The 23,347-nt window shown below is 40.1% G+C and overlaps 1 protein-coding gene across 1 annotated transcript in view; it reads left to right on the forward strand.

Moving 5' to 3' along the window:
• Positions 1-3,127: 3,127 nt before the first annotated feature.
• Positions 3,128-23,347, forward strand: part of STMN2 (stathmin 2) — a 50,523-nt gene continuing 30,303 nt past the window's right edge. The window contains exon 1 of the mRNA XM_035011407.1: positions 3,128-3,483. Coding sequence (XP_034867298.1) covers positions 3,465-3,483 — 19 coding nt within the window. The 5' untranslated portion in view covers positions 3,128-3,464. The remainder of the gene's footprint in view (positions 3,484-23,347) is intronic.

The raw sequence follows: 23,347 nt of genomic DNA on the forward strand, positions 1-23,347 counted from the left end.
TCACAAGCATTTATTGACTTACAACCATGTGAATCATGAAGCCAAGCAACAAAAAGGATATAAAGATACACACTACTCAGGCCCTACCCGTAAAAACTTTAAATGTATTGGAAACCATAAATATAGTATCTATAATTTATTAAGTATCCCAAGTTTTTTAGGCAGTTTATACATTATAACCCTTCAGTCTACCCCAAATCCTAGAAGATAGGTAACTGTTGGCCTTATTTTACTTTTTACAGACCTAGTACCTATTCTTTAATTTGGGTATCCACCCATCCTTATTAAAACCACTTGCTTCAAGGAAAGCTGATTCTTATCTCCAGACTGCTGGGGCCTACTCTACTTCTCTGTAGTTAGATAAATAAAAAGAAAAAAAAAACACCTTTTATTATCAGAGCCAGTTTGGTTGTTTTTTTTATACTTTGCAACCAAAACACTCTGATACACAGGATAATATTTGTCCTCCAAAATTAATAGCATTTTCTTAAAGAAGTGGGGGTTACATTTTCTTTCACTGTGTATTTTTTAGACATTAGGGAGAAGGTTGGCTGATTTCATACTATAAAAGCCCAAAATTTCACTAAATAAATATTTGTTGGGTGAATGAATTAGCTGAACAAATGATGAATAAACTATTGAATATAAGATAATTCTCTGTTCCTGTTTGCCCCTATCCTCCCAGGCCAAGGTCCATGATTGAAATTGTTATGTTAAAAGAAAAGAAAGAACAATAATTGATTATAAGTCAGCTCTTTGAATTTATTTAGTTTTTCTTCACCACTTGATGACAGCCTGCTATCTCTATATTCTATAGTAAAACATACTAACAACCTACCCTCTCCCCTGCTTGACATTACTTGAAAATCACGCATAGCTGAAGTTAGGTGACTAGTGCCCAGAAAGTCAGAAATAGAAAAGAGACACACATCTGACACTTGCCCCATGGATACTGACCTCCTTCTCATATTCCTATCCATTAGTAAGGCATGTTCACCATAGGATAAGAGATTAGACAGTAGAATGTGTGTTTTGTTTAATTAAAAGTGCAAAAGATCTTACTCAACTGCTAGTGATAATTGTTAAAGACATTAATGCCATGACTTAGGGATCTTGTTCTCCAAGGAAGTTAAAGAATATGTAAAGATGATACATAGCCTAAGGGGAAAGGGGGTGGTGGGGAGAAGAGGAATACTCTAAAGATATGAGTCACACAGAATGCTGAAGATCCTTCTTCTCATACTCGTAACTACTCCACTGAGAAGGAATTAGCTCTCACATTTAAAGTGGGAAATGACCATAGAAAGGTAGAAAATTGTTATTTATTTCCAGACCTTGCCAACTTCCATACTGCTCTATTGCTGTGTCATAGTCACAGACCTGAACAGTGACAGGAAAAATAATTTCTAAATCTTCCTGTTCAAGAAGTAATTTTATTGATCCCCACTTTATCTTTTATTTTTCCTATGATTCAGCAGGTTAGAATTGCTCTAGTTCCAGTACTTTCTATCACTCAGCAAGATGTCCATGGGGTGTAAATGTCTTACAAGCTAATAGGAGGTGAAGAAATTTATTTCAGGGGCGCCTAGGTGGCTCAGTCGTTAAGCATCTGCCTTCGGCTCAGGTCATGATCCCAGCGTACTGGGATCGAGCCCCGCATCGGGCTCTCTGCTCGGCGGCAAGCCTGCTTCTCCCTCTCCCACTCCCCCTGCTTGTGTTCCCTCTTTCGCTGTGTCTCTCTCTGTCAAATAAATAAATAAAATCTTTAAAAAAAAAAAAAAAGAAAGAAATTTATTTCAGCACCAAGGAGAGTGCCTGTTATTTTCAGATGGTTTATGTGTTCAAAACTGCATATTATTCATGAGGCTAGAAAGAAATTTTGAAATGTCATTTAATAGAAAGCTGCTAAGAATTTATTTCATCCATTAGAATAATCCCAATCATTTCTATAAAATTTAAAAATTGCCAAGATTTTGTATATGTTCATGATTTCAACAATGTGCTATTCTTTTAGCTTTCAAACACAAGGAATTAGCAATCCTTTGCCTTTTTTTTCAAATGTCAAAAACCACAATTTCTGAATGGATCTAGAATGGAGGAAGGCTCAGTGAAACCACAGAAGTGTTAAATTAACAGAGATTAAAATCTACATGAGAACAAGGTCTAAAATCTTTTTCACCATTGTGTCCTCAAAGCTTGGCACATGATAAATGCTCAATGAATATTTATGTGAGTCTTCTGAGAAAGAATGAATTAATGAATGATGTTCATTAAGTCAACCAGAATTAATTAGTGAATATTTTCTCTCTAATGAAAGGTCACTTTTTCGCACCTGATCTGGGAGATCCTCACACACCACATTGCTCTCAGCCTGAAACCTGAAAACGTCTTTCTTTGGCTATTATAAATGGAGTCTCTGGATCTCTGAAAAATCATGCTCCAGATCACACCTTTCATCTCCATGAAGCTTTCAGTATAAAGGTTTCTCCTTTGAGACTTGCAAAAGTCACTGATGTTTCAATCCATGTAATCCTACATCTCCAAGGCAGAATGGCATTATCCACCTATGGTTCCTCCAATGCTCAAACCAATGGTTCTGCCCTGTAACCAGATGGACAAGACACAGACACAGGAAGCTGACTCTCATCCTCCTCCATGAGGTCCCCAGGTAGACCATAACCATTTGTCCCTATTCTCAACAGCCCAGACAGCCCCTTCCTTCTGTGCCAAGAGTAGAAAACACCAGGCCTCACTCTGTTGAGAGACCTTCAAGAGTCCAAGACATCTGAGTCCAACTGTGCTGAGAGACAAAGGGCAATAATGCATTTCTGTTTCAAGCTACCACCATAGCCAGACATGGGGTCACCCTGGGAGACCAGAATCTACCAAAACAGGGCCAAAGGTGAAAGAGAAAACATGAACAAGTAAAACCACAATGTTTAAACAGATGTTTCCAATTGTCAGCAAGTTGTGAAGACTTCTCAAAGCTCTAAATCCTTTTTCCTTTTTATGTCTATTTGTGCAATAAAACATGTGTGAACAAAGTCAATCCTGGCTCCCAGGTAGACACAGTCCAGTTCTTAGCTCTTAGGAGGCTTCTGGGCTAAGGCTCCACTCTACTTGGACTGTACTATCAGGCCCCCAAAACGGGGGGGAGCTGCCAGGGAAGGACTGATTTCCATTTCAAACTGCATTCTGGTACTTTGTACTCCAGCACCATTGGCCGATCAATATTTAATGCTTGGAGATTCTGACTCTGCGGGAGTCATGTCAGGGGACCTTGGGAGCCAATCTGCTTGAGCTTCTGAGTGATAATTATTCATGGGCTCCTGCCTCTTGCTCTTTCTCTCGCACGGTCCCACTCTGCAGACTCAGTGCCTTATTCAGTCTTCTCTCTCGCTCTCTCCGCTGCTGTAGCTGGACCCTTCGCCTTCGCCACCGCTCAGCATCTGCACATCCCTACAATGGCTAAAACAGCAATGGGTAAGGCATCGCGCCTCCTTCTCCCTCGGCTCGACCTGGAGCCCACCTCTCACCTTCTGTCTTAGAGCTTTGAAGGCATTCGGAAATATTTTATAAAGAAAAAGACGTAATGATAAAACAGAAACCGGGAAGGACGAAGGCAGTTCTGGGGGTTTGGGAAGGGCAAAGAGTGGGTCCCTGGAAATCTAAAACTAAAATTTTCTTTTGAAAGGTAGAAGCAGGTAAGTTGCCCTCCCAAGAGAAGAGAATTTGTTCAGTTTCCATGTTTAAAATTAGGGCTCAATTGTTGGGGGAGGGAGCTACCTCTACTGTTTGCCTTAAATGGGGTTAAGGGACATTTTGGAAAGTGCTTTGTAACATCCTTTATTTCTTCTCTAGTTAAAAAAAAAGAAAATGGGGAAGAGGAGAGGGAGGTGGCGGAAAGGAAAAAGAAAAATGCGAAGTCAAATCGGTCCCTTCTAGGTTGTTTGAAAGATGGGTGGAGACGGCGGGTGGGGTGGTGGCGGGTGGAGAACGGGGCAAATTTTATGGTATTGTCTCGTCGGAAAAACCGCTAGTCCTGGGGCGCGGTGCGGGGAGGTTAGGGCGGGGGATGGGGTGCTACGCTCCTTTGTTTTAGGGAAAGGGAGGGGAAGGAGAAAGGAAGTCGGGGAGGGCATGGAGGGCGCGGGTGGGCAGCTGCAGGGGCGGGGAAGCGCGCGGTGGGGAGGGGTGGAGGGACAGCGGTTTCGCAGGCGCTGGGGTGGGGTTTCTTTGTGTGAGGACGAGCGGTCCCAGGGGGAGGCACCTGCAGCGCTGGGCGCACAATGCGGACGGCCCCACCCTGTGTGAAGCCGCGCCGGCGCCCTCACTCCTCCCCCCTGCGGGGTGCAGCAGCTTCAGCCGAAAGAGGGCCGGGTGGGGAGCGCAGCGCGACACCCAGGAGCCCAGCCCTGGGGCCGGGGGGGAACAGCAGCGCCACGCCCCGCGCTTGTCGCTCCTGACTCCGACTCGGCTTCCGAATGAGACCTGACCATAGCCCCTGCCTTCCCCACCCTGGCCTCATTGTTCTGTTTTACGGAGAGAAGGAAAAAAGTGGATTAGCCTTTTTCTTTTTCAAAATCACATTGCATAGGGTGACTAGACATTGACGCGGATAAAGCCTTCTTTGAGCCCATTGATCGTTTTGGGTAAAAGCTTTGGGAACCTAGATAAGTGTAGATATAATAGTACAGATACAAAAGAGGCCAACTTCTTAAATTGAGCCACGTGAAATACCCGTCTTCTAGGTCAAACAGGGCCAAATAATGGCAATTTTCATAGGCTCAACCTATATATCAGGGAAACAGTTGAGACACAGAGATCCCCAGCTGGTTGTGCGCCTCTAAGTGCCCCACGGTTCCAGCTCTCGGTGGCCCCCGGGGTGGACAGGCAGGGAGGGACCCGAGGTCTGGTGACTGCTGGAAACACCACCTCCCCCGGGACCCGGTGCGGGATGCGGAGAAGGGAAAAAGCGATGGACAGGGCTCGCTCTGCACAGCTCCGCCCTGCCCCACCCTTTCCGCGGTGCGGGGAAGACCTCGGGCTCCGAGGCGTGGGGAAGAAACGGACTTGGGGAGGGGCGTTTGAACGGTCTGCAGTCCTAGAGCCCCTTTTTTTTCAGCCCTGCAGTCCAGAACAGCCCAGACACCCCCTCGCTTGGCGCAGACACCCGGTGTTGCTCTGCGAGCTGGCGCCGAGCCCCTCCCAGCCAAGAGGGTGTCTCTGCAGAAAAGCTGGCTCGAGCCCCGCCCGGCCATACAAAGGCGCGGCCCCACCCCAGCCGGCGGCGAGACCGCAGAGGTGACCCCTTCCCAGTGGTGCGGGGAGGGTTTTTCTTTTCTTGCTCTCCCACAGCCCGCGGAGTTCAGGCTACTTTCCCCCCGCTGAAGCCCTCGGCCCAAGCCGGGTTCTCTATCATTTCCCGGGAGTAGACCCTTTGGATAGTCTCTCCAGAAGGGACCCTCGCTAATCTAGCAAGGCGCGGCTCGGCCCCACCCCTCCCAGCGGCGGCCGGGACCAGTCAGCCGCTGGCCGGGTGGGGGCGCACTTGGCGAGGCGGCGCGTGGAGCGCTGCCAGCCCTGCAGAGCCCAGCGCCGCGCCCTGTGCTCCCCTCCCCCGAGCTGGGCGCTCGCCCCCGCGGGTGCAGCCCGGGAGACGGGTTTCTGCGCAGTGTCCTGAGCTACCCCGCTTTTCACAGTTCGCGATTCACCCGCAAGTCCAGAAAGGTTCTCAGAATGAGGGATGGGGCGGTCTCGCTCTGCGTTCTGCACCCCCATCGAGAGGTTTCTGCTGCAGAAGGGCGGCTACAAACTCATCATTATCAGTATTATTTCAAATCATTATAATTATTATTATTACTTCATGACTCAATGGCCTTATTTGTTCAAAAGGTTTGAATGATTGAATTTGGTTAAGGATTATTAACCCTTGTTGCACTCACTTTTCTTCCTTCTACTCTTCCCTTCCTTCTCCCCCACCCCTTAAGAAAAGAATTTTTTGTCCTGTTGTTCATTTTACATTATAAAGCGAATGTATTTTCAATTCCTGTCTGGATTACATATGTTCTTGTGGGTCGGATATTATGTGCAGGTGCTTCCTAAGGGTAGGGTTTGTGTGCCAAAAATTGCTGGAAAATTCTCCGCAGATAATTGTTTGTGACTGCAATGGGTAAAATTATGCATATATAATTGAGATGTTATGATCTTCACTGTGTATTCCATAAGGTCATATCTATCAATCAATATATATAGGTTATGCACAAATTTTTAACTGTTTCTTTTCTTTTTTTTTTTTTTTTGAAACTGTTCTTGCAATTGCTGATTCTTGATACAGTCTCAATCCTGCACAGAAACCTGGATCGTGAAATGGTAGCCACCATCCCATTAATAAAAATCCCACCCAAAATATGACAAATGCAAGGGTCCTTTCTGCCATGAGTAAGCTGTATTTGCAAATCATGAAGAGAAGTACAACCTCTACAATCCTAAATTAATGGATTTTGAAATCATTTCAGTTGCAAAGCATAATCAATTAATCACCAGGGCGGGTGCTTTTTCCTGATTCATTAAACAATTATTCAGCATGATTGTACTAGGTGCATATAGTATTCCCCATTATCTATTCTAATGAAGTGGGCACCTTCTAAATGGATATATCAATAACCTGAAGTGGAAAAATGAAAATTTGGTCAGGATTGCAAGATCAAACTGAAAGAGAAATAGCAGTAGCTTATCAATTATATATATGGTTAATACCAGCTGAGTAAGCTGAGCCTGCAATAAGCACTATGTGACCCAATGTAGCCCAAATACATTTATACATGATGATATAAATTAGTAAACCTGGTGGTGTTTATCTACATGTTAAAATTCTCTGAAAGTATATTTTAAAATAATAAATAAGATTGAATGGTTTTTAACATTAGAGTCTGGAATTTTTTTTCAGTCACAATTCGCAATGGTTTTGTGAAGTGACCTACAAATTTATAGTAAATTATTCTATCCTAAGGGGGAGGGGATTATTTTTATTGTGAGAAAATTGCCTCTGCTCTTAGTCATTAACATTTTTAGCAGGATTTTATTTGTTGCACTAAAAACACATTTACTTACTTTGGGGATTTTTTAAATTATTAATGGATAGATTGTGGAATAAGCATTCGGCCATTTGGGCCAAGCTTGTTCTCTGTGATGAAAAGGCTGCAAGAGGCTACATTTTGCCACATTCCTGAGTGCCCGTCAGTCCTTTCAGAGTGCATGGAGCTGATTCACGCAATAAAATAGTTTTCCACCCTACAATGTAGGATCAAAATAGTTACTTAATTCTGTGAATATCTAGTAGTTGCTTTCATCCAGAATTTCAAGTTAAATCTGTACAGTTAAAAATGAAATGGGAGATGAATCAATCACATATTTAATTGAGCATTTTTGTTATTAATGAATCCAGACCATCTTAAGGAAAATTCCTGATTTATCAGTCACCACTGTTTTTTACTCCAACTGAACAGGGCTGACTATATGCCGCATTCCACCTCAGGAGCTCTTTGCTCACAAGGATGGATGACACTGGCCCTGAGCACGTGGCTACCTGCTCTGGGTGTGGCCACTCCCAAGCTGCTGAAACCTCATTCCAGCTCACACCAATTTCCTATTTGTTTCTTGGAGAAACACACACTATACTGTTGTCACAGGATCTGTGACCTTATATGAAAAATGCAAGAAATTTGCCACATAAGAAGAAAATACCAAATTAGCTGATGACCCAGATGTTTCCAGAACTGAGGCTGGTTCTCTTTCCTGGTTCTCTCAGTTGGAAAACCTTAGAGTCCACATTAGCTTTCACCCCACTAGAGGGCAATCTAGTTCTCTAAAGAAATAGGTGATTGATTTTTTTTTTTTAACCCAGTTTCAAATACTATTTAATAAAAAAATGTTTTTAATCTGCAACATTCAATTGCTTATTCAATAAATTAATGCCATACTTTACCCTACTGGATGAAAAGGGTTTGTGCACTTTTTCAAGGAGACTGATAAAATGAGTGGAAATGGGTGTTAACCCTGGTTAGTCATTCTCTTACGATTTTACTTTCTAGTTTTATTACATAGCTATTATAATATTATTTATGTTACTTTGGGGAGTTTTTAGTGCATGAATGGTAGAAAATGGCCAGTAGTAATAGCAAAATTATTTAGGAACAGAATGTTTTAATGTTTAAATAAAGGAATAAATTAAACAAAAACATAGTTTACTTATTCATTTATTTAAAATGTGCTGAAGATGTTGGGGACATACCCGAATGTCAGTGTCCACCTTCAGGGAGCTTGCAGGCTAGCAGTTAAAACGTAGATACAAAGTGATACTGAGGAGGTGGTACCAAAAACAAGCATAAGCTAATTTTTAGGATCATCAAAAGTAGATTTTTTCTATGTTTGCATTGGCAGAGATTTTTTTCTCTTATGTTTTGCATAACTATAATCCATCTGTAAAATATTTAATAGTTTCATATTACTGTGCTCCTCAAACTTTAATGTGCATATGAATTTTCTGTGATTTACATTAAAATGCAAATTCTGATACAGTAGGTCTGGTTGAGGCCAGACATTCTGCATTCCTAACAAACTCCCAGATGATGCTGATTCTAACCACAGAACATGTCAGTTTTAGAAAGAGAGAATTGTGATAGACGTGTTCCTCCCATAATAAGCTTTGGTATTAGGTCTTAATATTTTCAAATGCATGGCAATCTTTACAAAATATTTCACTTCCCCCTTCGTACTCTTAGGGATTTTATTCCTCTGGGAGTTATTTGTTCTCTGCCATCACTCTTTTCTTAATTGGATTTTTAAAAATATATTCATATTGTAGGACTCAGCAGAAGACCTTCAAGAGAAATGTGGAAAATGAGAATTTGGCTGTGTGTGTGTGTGTGTGTGTATGTTAGAAAAATGAATATGGCTTGTGGTACAGTCGAGAAAGATGATAAATCAATATTGCTAGCTTACTGTTATTTACAAAACAATGTGCAGAACAAAGAGTTCAACTCACAACCTTTTAGTCATGGGATAATCTAAAATTTGCCTAATTTCATGTGCCATATAGTTAATCCCATTTGCCATATAGATAATTCGCTACAGATACTCCACATACTGCAGAAACTAAAACAAATTGAAGAGCACTAAAATTGCCTTTCAACATAGCCCATACTTGTTACTTACCAAATTATTCTAACAGAGAATTTCTTCCACATGAGAAAATTATTGATAATTTATTGAGTATGACTGCATAATTGAAAACAGATTATGTATGTGTTTTCTCCTTACTTAAGCCAATAAAGGACCTCCATTATTCCATACTAACTTTTTAAGAAAGTCAACCTAAAGGAAAAAAAAAAATACTGGTCTTCAAAGAATAGCACCAAAAATACCATATGTCAGTGCTCTCATGCAGTGGGGTGAATTACCACATTTCTGGAAATGCTATCCTACAAAATTATACTATACATAAAATAATCTCAAATTAGAAATGCATATCCCAAATAGGGCACTAAAATCATAGTCCCAAATAAAACTGGCCGTAGAGTTGTAGGATATATTATTATGCAATGTAAGGTTGAATTAAGCCTCAAGGTTATCCATTCCTTTGTTGTTGTTATTGTCAATCAATGGTTTTCCTCTGCCACTGTTCTCTTTCAAGATTCATTTTTCCAGCATAGACATAAATTTTAGAGTATCTATAAGAAATGATTTTTACTGATTGATTTAATTCTTATATAGCATATATAACATGCTAGGCACTAAGCACTTTACACATTATTAGTTACATTAATCATCCAATAATCCTAAAAAGTAAGTACTTTTACAGATGAGGAAACAGAGGCACAGAGGGGTGAAGTGACTTTTACCTAAGATCACACAGTTGGATATGGAACTTGAGTCCAGGCCATCTGGTTCCAGAATCTGTCCCTTTAACCAGTACCGGCTACTCTTATAAATGCTCCATGTCAGAGGTGTTCCCACCATGGCAGTCAAACCTGTGAGACCGCCATTTTGTCTAACAAGGCTGAGATGGTCTTATCCTTTCTTAGCACAGACTCACTTTAAAAAGGAGATACCTTCATGGGCGCCTGGGTGGCTCAGTTGGTTAAGCAACTGCCTTCAGCTCAGGTCATGATCCTGGAGTCTCTGGATCGAGTCCCGCATTGGGCTCCCTGCTCAGCAGGGAGTCTGCTTCTCCCTCTGACCCTCCCCCCTTTCATGCTCTCTCTCTCTCAGTCTCTCTCTCTCAAATAAATATATAAAATCTTTAAAAAAAAAAAAAAGGAGATACCTTCAAACTGATGACTACTTTTAATTGCTAACCTGGGGCTTATTAAAATAATTGCCTTGATTTAGGCTTTTGGGGGAACAAGAGCTATGAGACCTTGGGGGTTGTAATGTATGGCGCACATGGCTGTCTGAAGGCTCAGCTAAGAGAGTAGCAGGGACTTCTGATGTGGACACACCATGATGACCAGTTCTGGAAAGAAAAAAAAAAAAAATCTTGACTTAATCTAATCAATGTCATCATGGTTATCACATTTTAAAAGGGACCCTTACCTCCTTCCATAGACACTAGATATTTAACTTTAATATTTTGTTTTATGAAATAAATCTAGAACTAAAAGAGATATACTACCCAGGCATCCACATTTAGTATAATCATTCGGTATTACTTCAAGACTCTTCCCCTTATTACCGCAAAAGCAAGCAGACAGGAGGAAGGCTCTGAATCCCTTGTGAAACATTTTTAATTATCTTTTAATAAAGGAATCAGGTCCTGTCATTTGTCAAGGAGACATTTGCAGTAGTAAAACCTGTGTTTATACAACCCATTTTTATTAGCCATGATTAAAGATAACATTTTGTGTACATTTGTTCTCATAAAACACTTTTATGTGAATATAAAGGTTAATTAATGCATTTCGGCAGTCATTTTGCTAGTCATCTGGAAATATAGCTTCTCTAGCAATTGTACTTAAAAGAAGCAGCTATACATTATACAAAACCGTAACAAAAATTTTAAGATTTTTCTCATTTGTAATTTTGTTGACCTCCAGTTTAAAATATTTAATACTTGGAAAAATTACAAAATTCAAAAAATTTGACCAGAAATAGATAATTAACAGTTTTTGTATAGTACATTAAAAATAACATTGCCTGGGACTGATTTTTTTTTCCAAAGATTTTATTTATTTATTTGAGAGAGAGAGAATGAGAGACAAAGAGCATGAGAGGGAGGAGGGTCAGAGGGAGAAGCAGACTCCCTGCCAAGCAGGGAGCCCGATGCGGGACTCGATCCCAGGACTCCAGGATCATGACCTGAGCCGAAGGCAGTCGCTTAACCGACTGAGCCACCCAGGCGCCCTGATTTTTTTTTTTTTTTAAGCAAAATCATAAAGCAATGCCTGTATGAGTGCTTATTTAGCAGTTATTCTTTTGGAATAATTGTACTTTTGATGTCAGAGTTTGTACACCATCCACAGAACAAGTAACTAGTGTAACAGTAGATCATCAGAGTATCAATCTTTCCACCTTTCAAGTTGCAGGTCTTTATATCAGGATAAAAAGAAAAGGATGAACTCTATCTAAACCTAGTTCCACAAATACTTGCATGAAAGAGCATTTTAAGCTTTAATTTTTTGTTAGCACTCTATTCCCTCTTTTGGAAGATTTTTTTCAACACCCACCCCCTCACCCCACCCCCACTCCTCCACCCCACCCCTGTGCACCACAGCCCCAGTTCGATTTCCATTCAATAACACCACTCAAAGTGAACCTAATGATAATCTTTCAGTTCCAGTATCCTAGTAGACAGAAGCTTAACTCGTGACAAAGCTCAACCTACAATAAACTGACTATTGCAAAACGGACACCAGGAAATCTCATCAAGATGTTCCTTGTTACCACTTCCAGACTCCCATGGGAAGGGAGCCTCAGTTGAGCTGACACGAGAGTTATCGTAGGCTCCCTTGAAACCTTGCTCTGGAACATACTGTCCTTATGACTGCAAAGTTCTTTGTTATTCCCAACACTAATATCTGTTGTTGTAATTTAAGTCTTACAGCTTTATCTGAGAAGCGCCAGTTAGCATCCTTCTCATCCTTCTCATTATCACCATTCAAACACATGAAAAATTACCAGAGTCAATTCTAGTCTTTTGATGCACAGATTACATGATCCAAAACTCCCGTCATTTTAAAACTTTTTCATTCTACTTCAGACTTACCTTTTCCTTTTATATCAAAAAGAGAGCAGACAAACATAGAAGATTGAAAATTTCAAAAGAAATTTAGATAGCATGATCTATCTATACTGGACCTTGTAGTTCTTAGAAAATATTCACTTCCTCTAGCCTTTTTAATCTTCACATAGTCCCTATGAAATGGGCATAGTATACATGTTGCTCTGTTTAAAATGAGTCAATTTAGGCTCAAAGAATTTACCCAGTCAAGTTCATATGTGGTAAGCTTCAGGGCCAGGGCCAGAATATGTGTCTAATAAAGACATATATATACATATATATATAATATGTATTAGATATAAACTCTATATGAATATAATGGTCTAAAGTATATATGTAATAAAAAATAAAACTAATAAAATTTAGCATTTACTCCTGTAAGTCCTATAAGCAAATATGCACACATGAGGGAGGTCGTACACAAAACATATTTGCCTTTAGTCCAAAGTCATTAGTAGTTAATGACAAGACTTACCAAATAGATACAAGCACCAATTCTCTTCTGAAGCTAAGTATCATGAGAATATAAATAAACATGATTCTCTTGCTTGGGGGAATTTAGTCTTTTGTAGAAGACAAGATTCTGTACATATAAAAAAGTTGAATGCCAATCGTAGTAGCTTATAACCATAACTGGAAGTCTCCACCATTTTAAAAACTTTATTGTACTACCCTACAGTATTACAAGACAGTGCATAATGCTACACAAAGAATATCAGTTAGGAAGTACTACAATCCACCCAGAGGATACACACTTGAAATATCTAACTAGTCTCCTCTATCAACCAATCTAGCCAGGGAATCCCTTAGTTAAAACGTTTCTCAAACTTTACTGAGCATCCGTAGCACTCAGCTCCCACCCCCATAGGTTCTGATTCACATTCTGTGGCTCTGAGGTGGGTCTCATTAATTTGCATTTCTAACAAGCTTCTAGGGGATGCTGACGCTGCTGGTCCAGAACCACACTTGGATCAAACCTAATGCTGGTGACCGTTGGGGTCCCTGGCACAGTGTGGGGAGCAGCATGGCCCTCTAGTGTGATTTCCCTCCTTTGACCAGCTCTGCAACTCTGGACTCAAGAGAATAGAGGACTTAAGCCCTAACAGCTCCGCCCCTCTCCATATGCCACCAGGGCTGCATTGCTGGAAGAGCCCAGGAGCAGGATCCTGAAGCTCTGAGCCCTAGTCTTGACTCTCTCAGCTAGCCAGCCTTAGTCAGGTCCCTTTTTCTCTCTGTGCCTCTGTTGTAACATCTGTAAAGTGGTGAGATATTGCCTTGTCTGTTTCAGAGGGTCCTTTTCAGAACCAAGGAAACAAATGTGAAAATGATTAGTATCTGTCAAATACTATATAAATGGAACCCCTTACATTATGTGTCACTAGATAGAATGCCTGGATATTTTACCCATGTACTGATGCACATTTAGTGAATGAATAATGAGGGAACAAGGAGCACAGAAACTGAGTCATTTGGGGTTTTTGGTTTTGTTTTTTTTTTTTTTGAAAAACACTTCCTAAATAATAAATTGAAATAAAATGTTGAGTGAATTGCTTGGGCAACAGTATTTGATATTTTGAAGGACTTGTGCTTAGGTCCCACCCAAGATTCTTCTTTAAAATTCTTAAATAGGGCGCCTGGGTGGCTCAGTCGTTAAGCATCTGCCTTCGGCTCAGGTCATGATCCCAGGGTCCTGGGATCGAGGCCCACATCGGGCTCCCTGCTCAGCAGGAAGCTTGCTTCTTCCTCTCCCACTCCCCCTGCTTGTGTTCCTGCTCTCACTATCTCTCTCTGTCAAATAAATAAATAAAAATCTTTAAAAAATAAATAAATAAATAAATAAAAAATAAAATTCTTAAATAAATGCCGACTGAGAAGAAGCACTTACTCATCCAAAGTTTAATCTCTTGCAGTCAGTCCCCACTCATTTTTTTCCCCAACCCAACCTTCTTTAAGGGAAGGGTGGGGAATAGTGGCCCAAGATGGTAGCCATCAAGCTAAGAGAATTGCTGAGCAAGGCAGGGGTGCCCCTGCAAATAGAAATACAAAATATGAGAGGGTTGAAAAGGAAAAGGTAAAATTCAGTACCAATTGTTCTGCGGAGTCCATGTTTGCCCCTTACCAGCACCACCTTGACGTTCTCTACCCCCTGAGTCTGCCCCATCGAGCAACCGTACAAGCCCACCTTAGACAAAGCAACCCAAGCCCAAATGTTGGCTTAAAGCTGCTTCCAAAAGTTAAAAACAAAAGGGGAGCGCTTTGTATAATAGAAAAAAAGCAACTCGTCATGGAGCTCAAAAGAATGCAAAAATGTTATGAAAATTAAAAACAGTACTATAAATTCCCCACCCCCCCAAAAAAAGCTCAGGTCAGGAACATTCCTATTACATGAAAGAGAGCTCTCTGGCAGATTAGATGTAGGTTGATATTAGATGGACATAGTTTTGAAGCCTGCCCCACTACTCACTATCAGATAATCCTTGAGCAAATGATCATTTCTATACCACAATTTTCTCAAACATGAAATGGGGAAAATAATGCCACCTAAATGCCACCTAACGTGGTTGTTATGAGGCTTAATTAAACAGTTGAATGTTAAGCACTTTGTAATAAAAAAATTAATCTCCTTCCAAGACCCCCTAAATAGATGATGAAAACACTAAATAGAAGTAATCATTTAAAATAAATATCTAGGGGCACCTGGGTAGCTCAATCATTAAGCATCTGCCTTCGACTCAGGTCATGATCCCAGAGTCCTTGGCTCCCTGCTCCGTGGGAAGCCTGCTTTTCCCTCTCCCACTCCCCCTGCTTGTGTTCCCTCTCTTGCTGTCAAATAAATAAATAAAATCTTTAAAAAAATAAAATAAACATCTAAATTCTCGTGATTTGGGAATTTCCACATGTAGTAATAAATCTACTAGAAATTACTTGGAATTTAAGAAATGATCACTATTCAATTCTTTGTGATAAAGGGAGAGCTGATATTATATTTATGATGCAGCTACCAATATAGTGTATCTCCAAGACAAATCCACCCTGGGCAATGCCAAAATTAAAAGTACACTTTTCTTGCATTTATTTCTCATTTTGTTTTTCACCGTCAAATATTTTGTATCTCATCCTACTTCAAATATATATAAAACTCCAATAAAATTGGGGCGCCTGGGTGGCTCAGTTGGTTAAGCGACTGCCTTCGGCTCGGGTCATGATCCCGGAGTCCTGGGATCGAGTCCCACATCGGGCTCCTGGCTCGGCGGGGAGCCTGCTTCTCCCTCTGACCCTATCCCCTCTCATGCTGTTTCTCTCTCTCTCTCTCAAATAAATAAATAAATAAAATCTTAAAAAAAAAAAAAAAAAACTCCAATAAAATTGACCGTTCTTGTCTGCCCAGTAAGGCTCATCTACATAAAATGTCACATTCAGTAGAAATAATAAGAAACATTAAGATGTGAAAGTCTACACTAAGTTCTCTTAAAGAGCAGGAAGAAAGTCACCTGGGTGGCTCAGTGGGTTAAGTCTCTGACTTTATTTCTGCTCAGGTCATGATCTCAGGGTTGTGAGATCTGCCCAAGCCCCTTGGCAGGTTCTCATGCATTGGGCATGGAACCTGTTGGGATTCTCTCTCTCTCCCTCTCCCTCTGCCTCCCTCTCTCTCTTAAAGAAAAACAAGAGAGCAGGAAAGGGGGGATTATATCATGTAGCGCACACACACACACACAGTCTCTTCTCCTTACAATCTTTTTTTTTTTTAGATTTTATTTATTTATTTGAGACAGTACAAGTGGGGAGGAGAGGGAGAAGCAGGCTCCCCACAGACCAAGGAGTCTGATGCAGGAGTCGATCCCAGGACCCCGGGATCATGACCTGAGCCAAAGGCAGACGTTTAACCAACTGAGCCACCCAGGCACCCTTCTCCTTACAATCTTATTAACCCATCAGTTTCATGGGATCTCCACAGCACTTGGCTATTGTGAAATCCCTCCCCCTTGCTTCCTCAGACTCTTCCCTACCTGGCACTCTCCTGCTGTCCTTCCATTTCCAACACCCTTCCTCCAGTTAGATCTTTTCTTTCAGAGATAACTCCAGGTACCTGCTTATCTGGATCAATTTAGCCTTCTTCCTCTCCATCCATTAGTAGATGGTGCACAACAAAGACAATAGGGCCAAACAGTACGAATGTAATATTCCTTAGATGACTGTGGTGGGAAAAGACTATGGATACGTAGCGTTTCATATTATTCCTCAGTCATTCATGACAGTTACACCTTTTCAATCAATAGTGTTTCAGGTACCAGTCAATATAAATCTGGAAGATGTTAGCAGAATGTAATCATTAGAATAATAAAGATATCCTGAGAAATCAAATTAGCATTCATCTGGCATCTGACTTTACAACACCTGAAGGGAGGATAATTGACTACCAATAGAAAAGAGCATTTTAAATATTTTGCCTCCAAAATTTCATATAAATGTATGGTACATAAACTAGGAATTATATTTATGACATAACTGCAGACATATTAATATGTGCTTACATTTACAAGGGTTGTACAGGCCTTTTTCAAATTAGATACTGTTGATGATAGCAATCTCCATATAAAAATACTCAATATTTTTTCATTTGAAGGCCATAAAATACAGGTAATGATAGACTCCTACTTTCTCATAAACATAGAATAATGACAAAGGAGCAACTTTATATGAAAGCATTAAAACAATGTAAATCCTCACAAGTTCATAATACATTGCACCTGGTAGGAAAGTTCAGCTTTAAAGAAAATGTAGACATTTCCTCATTTAAGAAAATCTAGCAGGGTTCTGAAATACCTAGCCAAACACAAAGTAAAGAGAAAAGAACTGCATCTCTCTATCAACCAAAAACTTGGCTTAAAAAAAGAAAAAAGTCTAGGAGTAGAAAAAAGAAAAGAAAATGAAACTCAGTATTTAGGATGAAAATTTTTTTTTCTAAGTTCAGGGCTAACATGGAAGAAATTAAATTAAGTAGCTTTGAAAGAATTGGATTTCGCTCACTGAAATATTTCTTAAAATGAAATCTTAAAAGAGTGTTCACAGTTGCAGTCTGTATTGGTTACAAATTGCGAGGAGCTATGTTACAATGTACCCAAGAGAAGAAATGCGGAAAAATGTAACCTGCAGAGAACACAGGACTTTGTGTCCTGCTTGCCTGGTGGAAAGAAAGCTTATGCATCTAAATTAATTGCAAGGGGAAACCGTCACTCCTGACAAATAACAAATAGCCCTGAAGTTTTTCTGTCCAGAAAACTACACGTTTTATCACTTCTGCTAAATTTTAGAAGTGACTGGGGAATACGTAGTGTCGTCAGCTAAGAATTGCTTCTGAGAAAGGATTTGCTCTCCTTGAAGCAAATTAAGTAGTAGCTTCCCCAAGTCAAGCTTTCCTTGATCTTTCCTTCCTATGAACTCTTATAGCAGATTTACTGTCTCCCAGTAAATGTGGGAATTGGCCATATATCATCAAATAGCACCTTTTGCTAACATCTTCCTGGTCATTTATTGCTTCCCTACTACACATGAGCCATCTACATGTCTCATGTCCTCCCTAGGCTCTTTTTCCCCACTTAATTTTTATGGCAACCCCCAAACAGGTTTCATTATCCCCACCTGACAAGAAAGGAAAGCGGAAGCCAAGGGAAGTTAAATGACTTGCTCTGGGGCACAAATGTTCGGGGCAGAGCTAGGTTTCAAATCTAGTGCTCACTTCCCTGCACTCCAGCTTCCTCATGCGCTGTTCTTACTTCCTGTTTTGCTACAGACATTTCTCTGTCTTCGATCCAACCATGCTGAGGGGTTTTAGATAGAACCACGTTCCACTTACTTTGTCTCCCCTGTAGCACCTCTGTGGCTGGCAATAACCCTACTACTATAGGCTAACGTGTATTGAGTACTTAACTCTGCGGGGATCTGTGACTATGCCAAACGCTTGCAAGGGGTATTATCATCCCCGTTTTCACAGGTGAGAAAGGGAGAGAGGAAAAGTCACACACAGGATTTAAGACAAATCAGTCAAATCCCAGAGTTCACCTGGTTAACCACTGTGTCTCTCTTGGACATCGTAGGAGCTCTGACTGTGTTCGTTGACTCGATGAGGTAAGGATGAACTAAGAGAAGCTGGCAGAATTGTACAAACAATGTTCCACAACATTTCACTATAGCGAAGCCCGGTAAAACTTCAAAAGGTCACTCAAGAATATAGATCAACTGATAGAAGAAGAACCTTCACTAACAATTTCTTATATCAGTACAGCATTTCAGCTTCCCAGCACACACCTAATTCAATCCTTACAACAATTTTGTGGATAAATAAACTCCTGTTCAGGTTTAATAAATTGTTTAAAGTTGAAAAAGTCCTGAGCGAGAGCATAAGTCTTCAGCTCCTATTCATATTCTTTCCATTAGGGGGAAAAAGAAAACAACATTGCATATAAATGTAGAGGACACATTCCCTTGGCTCCTTCTTCTCCTTGAGTAGAGAGAGTTGATTACCTGCTGTTGTGAAGAATAAAGGTGGTAGGGCTTTCTTTAATTTTTCCAGGGAACCACACAATCATAGTTGTGCCATTAACTAGTGCCATTTGAAACTATCCACACAGCTACAGCGAGGGGTAAGTGCTAAGTGAGAGAAGCAAACAACTTCAAGTATGCAGAAATACCAGTCTGTAGCATAAAACGAAGCTAGGACATTTAGTGGAGAGAAAAGTTGAACTCGGGGTGTCTAGGTGGCTCAGTCGTTAAGCCTCTGCCTTCGGCTCAGGTCATGATCCCCGGGCTCAGGTCATGATCCCCGGGTCCTGGGATTGAGCTCTGCATCGGGCTCCCTGCTCTGCGGGGAGCCTGCTTCTCCCTCTGCCTACAGCTTCCGTTGCTTGGACTCTTGCTCTCTCTGTCAAATAAATAAATAAAATCTTAAAAAAAAAAAAAAAAGAAAAGTTGAACTCAATCTGGCTCCAACATCTGGGCTCTTGACTCTCACTCCATACCTACTTTTTTTTTTTTAAGATTTTGATATTGAAGAAAGACATTGATTTATTAAAAGCCTACCATCACTTTCATTTAGGATGCCCCTTTCCCACTTCTGTTTTCCATTCTGTCCCTGCCACCAGCAGCACCCCACCACCGATCACCCCCTAAGGGAGCCTTCAAAGCAATAAAGGTTATTAATCTGATTTCTTCATCTATAAAATAAGAGTAATAGATGATTTCAAGTGTTCCTTCCAAGTCTAAAATGCTGTGGCTAGTGAGTCCAGTTGCCTTAGACTAAGTTGTCTTTTATATTTGTAAGCGATGACACCAGCTGACTAGAATGCAGAGCTTTCAAGAGTGTTACATACTCGCTTTGTATGTTGCTTTACATTCCCTGCAGAAAACTATACTAATTCAAGTTCCAGTGTATGATCTGATGAATCCTATTTCAGAAAATGAGTTTTTACCTGGCAGATCTGGAGGAAGTAGCATTTAATTTCCATAACAAAAAAGCAATTTCTGTCCTCTAGCTGGATTAACCTGAGGGGTTTCTTTCATGCCTCGAGAACAAGAATGGACGCTGAAGATCCCACTGCAGACACGGTAACATTAAGGTGCTTCATGCTCACCTCCAAGGCTCTGTTACTTCCTCATCCTCCCAGAGCTACTCAAGAATAACATTACTACAGTAATTTTTTTAAGTATCAGGTAGTTCTAAACCTTAACAATATTTATATTTCCTATTTTTTAAAAGATGTATTTGTTCACTTTATTCTCCATAACATAGGGTGACTGGCACATTAAGTGTGACTAGCAAAGTCACGATTTATTTTCAGTCAGAGGGAAAAACTAACTGATTATTCAGTTTTCATTCACTATACCAATTACAGAAGCATGTAATGTGTGGTTTTTGAATGGAAGGCTGAAATAAAACTCTACTGAATGTGATTTAAAAATCTGACTTTTTAGGGTGCTATTAAGTAAATGTTACATACTGTGCATTTTACAAAGTTTCATTAAATGAGATCCTGGAATTCTCATTAGGTTTTTGGAAGCAAGCAAAATGCTTGCCCTTCTATGAGGTTTTTGTGGCCGTTGTCTGAAATAGTTATTTTCTATTAATTATTTATGTACTATTTATTTCCTAAGAAAACATTTAGGGAGACCAGTATGAGTGCAGTTTGTATACTAACCAGATAAAGATTCTATCTGGTAGAACTTTAAGAAATATTTGGCAGTAACACCAAGGTAAAATACTTTTATTTACGATTGATGCTAGTAACTAAGTAGCATGTATTTTGTAGAACACACTCAGAACTAAAACAATAATATGGAGCTTTTTGAGGGCACCTGGGTGGCTCAGTCAGTTAGGCGTCTGCCTTCAGCTCAGGTCATGATCCCAGAGTCCTGGGATCAAGCCCCACATCGGGCTCCCTGCTCCGCGGGAAGCCTGCTTCTCCCTCTCCCACTCTCCCTGCTTGTGTTCCCTCTCTCGCTGTCTCTCTCTCTCTCTCTGTCAAATGAATAAATAAAATCTTAAAAAAAAAAAATATGGAGCTTTTTGAATGCATAGAAACTTCACACCATTCCAAGGAAGTAGAAGTTTACATAGAAACTCTTCAAGAAATAGGCTTTCAACTTTTAGTGAGTTTTCAGACTGATAGAGGAATTCAATCAAGATTAACGTCTAGGGCTTGTCACACAAATTGCTGTGGGGTCTCTGCTTAATCCTACTGTTTCTTCACAGTGTTTTCTATAAATTAGTGTGTTCCATTATATGAAGACAGCCAGCCCCATCTTGTAATTGACAGATAGGATTTTCTCTGGATTCATTTTCTGTATCCTTAGTATCTAAATCACTGTCCATTCAGGGAAAAAGTCAACTGGCCCATTAACTAAGATAAAGTCATCCGAATCTTATATGACAGGTTTTTTTTTATTTTGCGCTTGTGATAAAAGTCTTGCATTTTCCATTTCTGAAAGTTCTTGCTTTCACTGAGAACATAGTAGGTAATTTACTGTATTTGTAGTTTCATACCATTTTATGCAATGCAAAGACACAAGACACAAACTTAATTCTAAAATTCATATGAAGTAGAAACCAGGTCTTATTTTCTGGAGAAAAGCCACACATGTGCTACAACAAAGTGAGAAAGGAAACCGGGGTCATTATCATTGATAACCACAATAATTTTGATTCTAGAAATTGAGCCCACAAATGCACTAATTAGTCTGGATAGGAAGTGTGAGTTTTGGCTGAATTAAGAATGGATGGAAAGTATTTTTCCAGTCTTCACCCCCCAAAAATTAAAAAGTAATGGGAAGAAAAAAAAAATTAACAGCGAGTGATTTAAATTACTTAGATGCCAGAGGAAGCCATTTTGCAGACATAATTCAGAGAACATCATGGCAGCCTCAGATGACAGTTGCTTCCAGCTCAGGAGGCTACAGGGAACGGAAGAGTCATTCCTGTGTGAGAACTCTAGTCAGCCAGATGAACAGACTCTCCTGAGTGTCTGAGACGCCGCTGTCTCACTTAAGTCCCAACCATCTAGCTATCATTTTAGGTTATCATTTTATTCATACTACCTGGTAGTGTTGAGGGCCTAAGAAAAGATATCCTTTAATACTCAAAATTAGGTGGGCAATGAAGTCTTGAAATATAAACAGAATAAAGTGCTTTCATTACTCCTGTAAACCAGTGTAGTTTAATCTTCACGTAGGACTGTAAGAATGTCTTTCACTAGAGGGAAAGAAAAAAAGGACAAAACCCTGCATGATATAGTGGGATTCTCATTAAACTCGGCAGGAGCTTTAACTGGAAGCAAGGGTAAGGTGAGGTCTCAGATTGGTACAATTTACTGCTCTTATAACAGTTTTTACCACAAGGATTGATTCAAGTCATCCAATTTCTTTTCCTTGTCACAGTTGCTTTGCCAAGAATCAATCAAATTGAAATTTAAGAGCCTCATATGTTTCTGTGCAACCCAGTGATGGGTTGTATAGCTTTGACCTTCTTAAATGTCCCTTAATTTGATTTGATATCTATTCCTGCAGGAAAAGTATGCTGTTTCATCTATTCAAACATCAGTCTTTCAAACCCTCCCTGGTCATTATATCTTAGGAAACCATAATTTTGGTGGGGGAGAGCTGGGTAGAATGAATGTAGACTGAATCCATTTTTGTACTAAGCCAATTAACATTACATCATCGTAGCAGAAATATCTAGAACATTACCTCATATCAGTGATCTTCTGGGATGTTAAAATAGATCTTCAAAAATGTGAGATTTATTTTTCATGTAAATGTTGAATCTTCAATTACATATTCATCAACTATATTCATCAACCATTTTTAAGGTCCAAATTCAAGCTAATATAGTATACAAGTGTTTTAAATAAAATCCTTTTCATCTATTTCCTCTTTCAAGAAGAAAATCACAGTGATAGAGCACCCAAAAGTATTTCTAAATAGGATGATAGATTTGACTTTTAGAAAATAATCTGACCTCAGGCTCTAGGACCCCAAAGCAGTCAAACTACCAAACGTAATACACACATACACACACACACACACACACACACACGGGCCAAAATCAAGTTAAAAGAAGGATGGGGAGCTTAATTTATGACATGGAAAAAGAAGGTGCCAAAGAAAGAGCTGTAAGTTCACTGATTCTGATCTATGTGGAGACTACATATTTAGAAGAGTAGGAAAATAATTATATATGTGTTTGTCTATTTCATATTTTACTAAGTGCAATTAACCTCTCTGCTGCTTTAGTCTAATCTAATCGAAGATCTAATCTGACTATTAAATCTCTAGTATCAACTGTACTGTTCTCCTTGGTGCTCTTCGTTCTTCAAAGAAGAAAATACTGCTCAGATTCACACACACACAAACACAAAGGAAAAAGAAAAAAATGAGAAAATTCAGGTAATTGCCAGACAAAATATACCACTCTTAAAATATCCAAATAACTGGGCGCCTGGGTGGCTCAGTCGGTTAAGCGACTGCCTTCCTCTCAGGTCATGATCCTGGAGTCCTGGGATCGAGTCCCGCATCGGG

This window comes from Mirounga leonina, unplaced genomic scaffold (genome assembly GCF_011800145.1).
Source record: "Mirounga leonina isolate KUSES-001 unplaced genomic scaffold, KU_Mleo_1.0 Mir_165, whole genome shotgun sequence".
Classification (NCBI taxonomy): Eukaryota; Metazoa; Chordata; class Mammalia; order Carnivora; family Phocidae; genus Mirounga; species Mirounga leonina.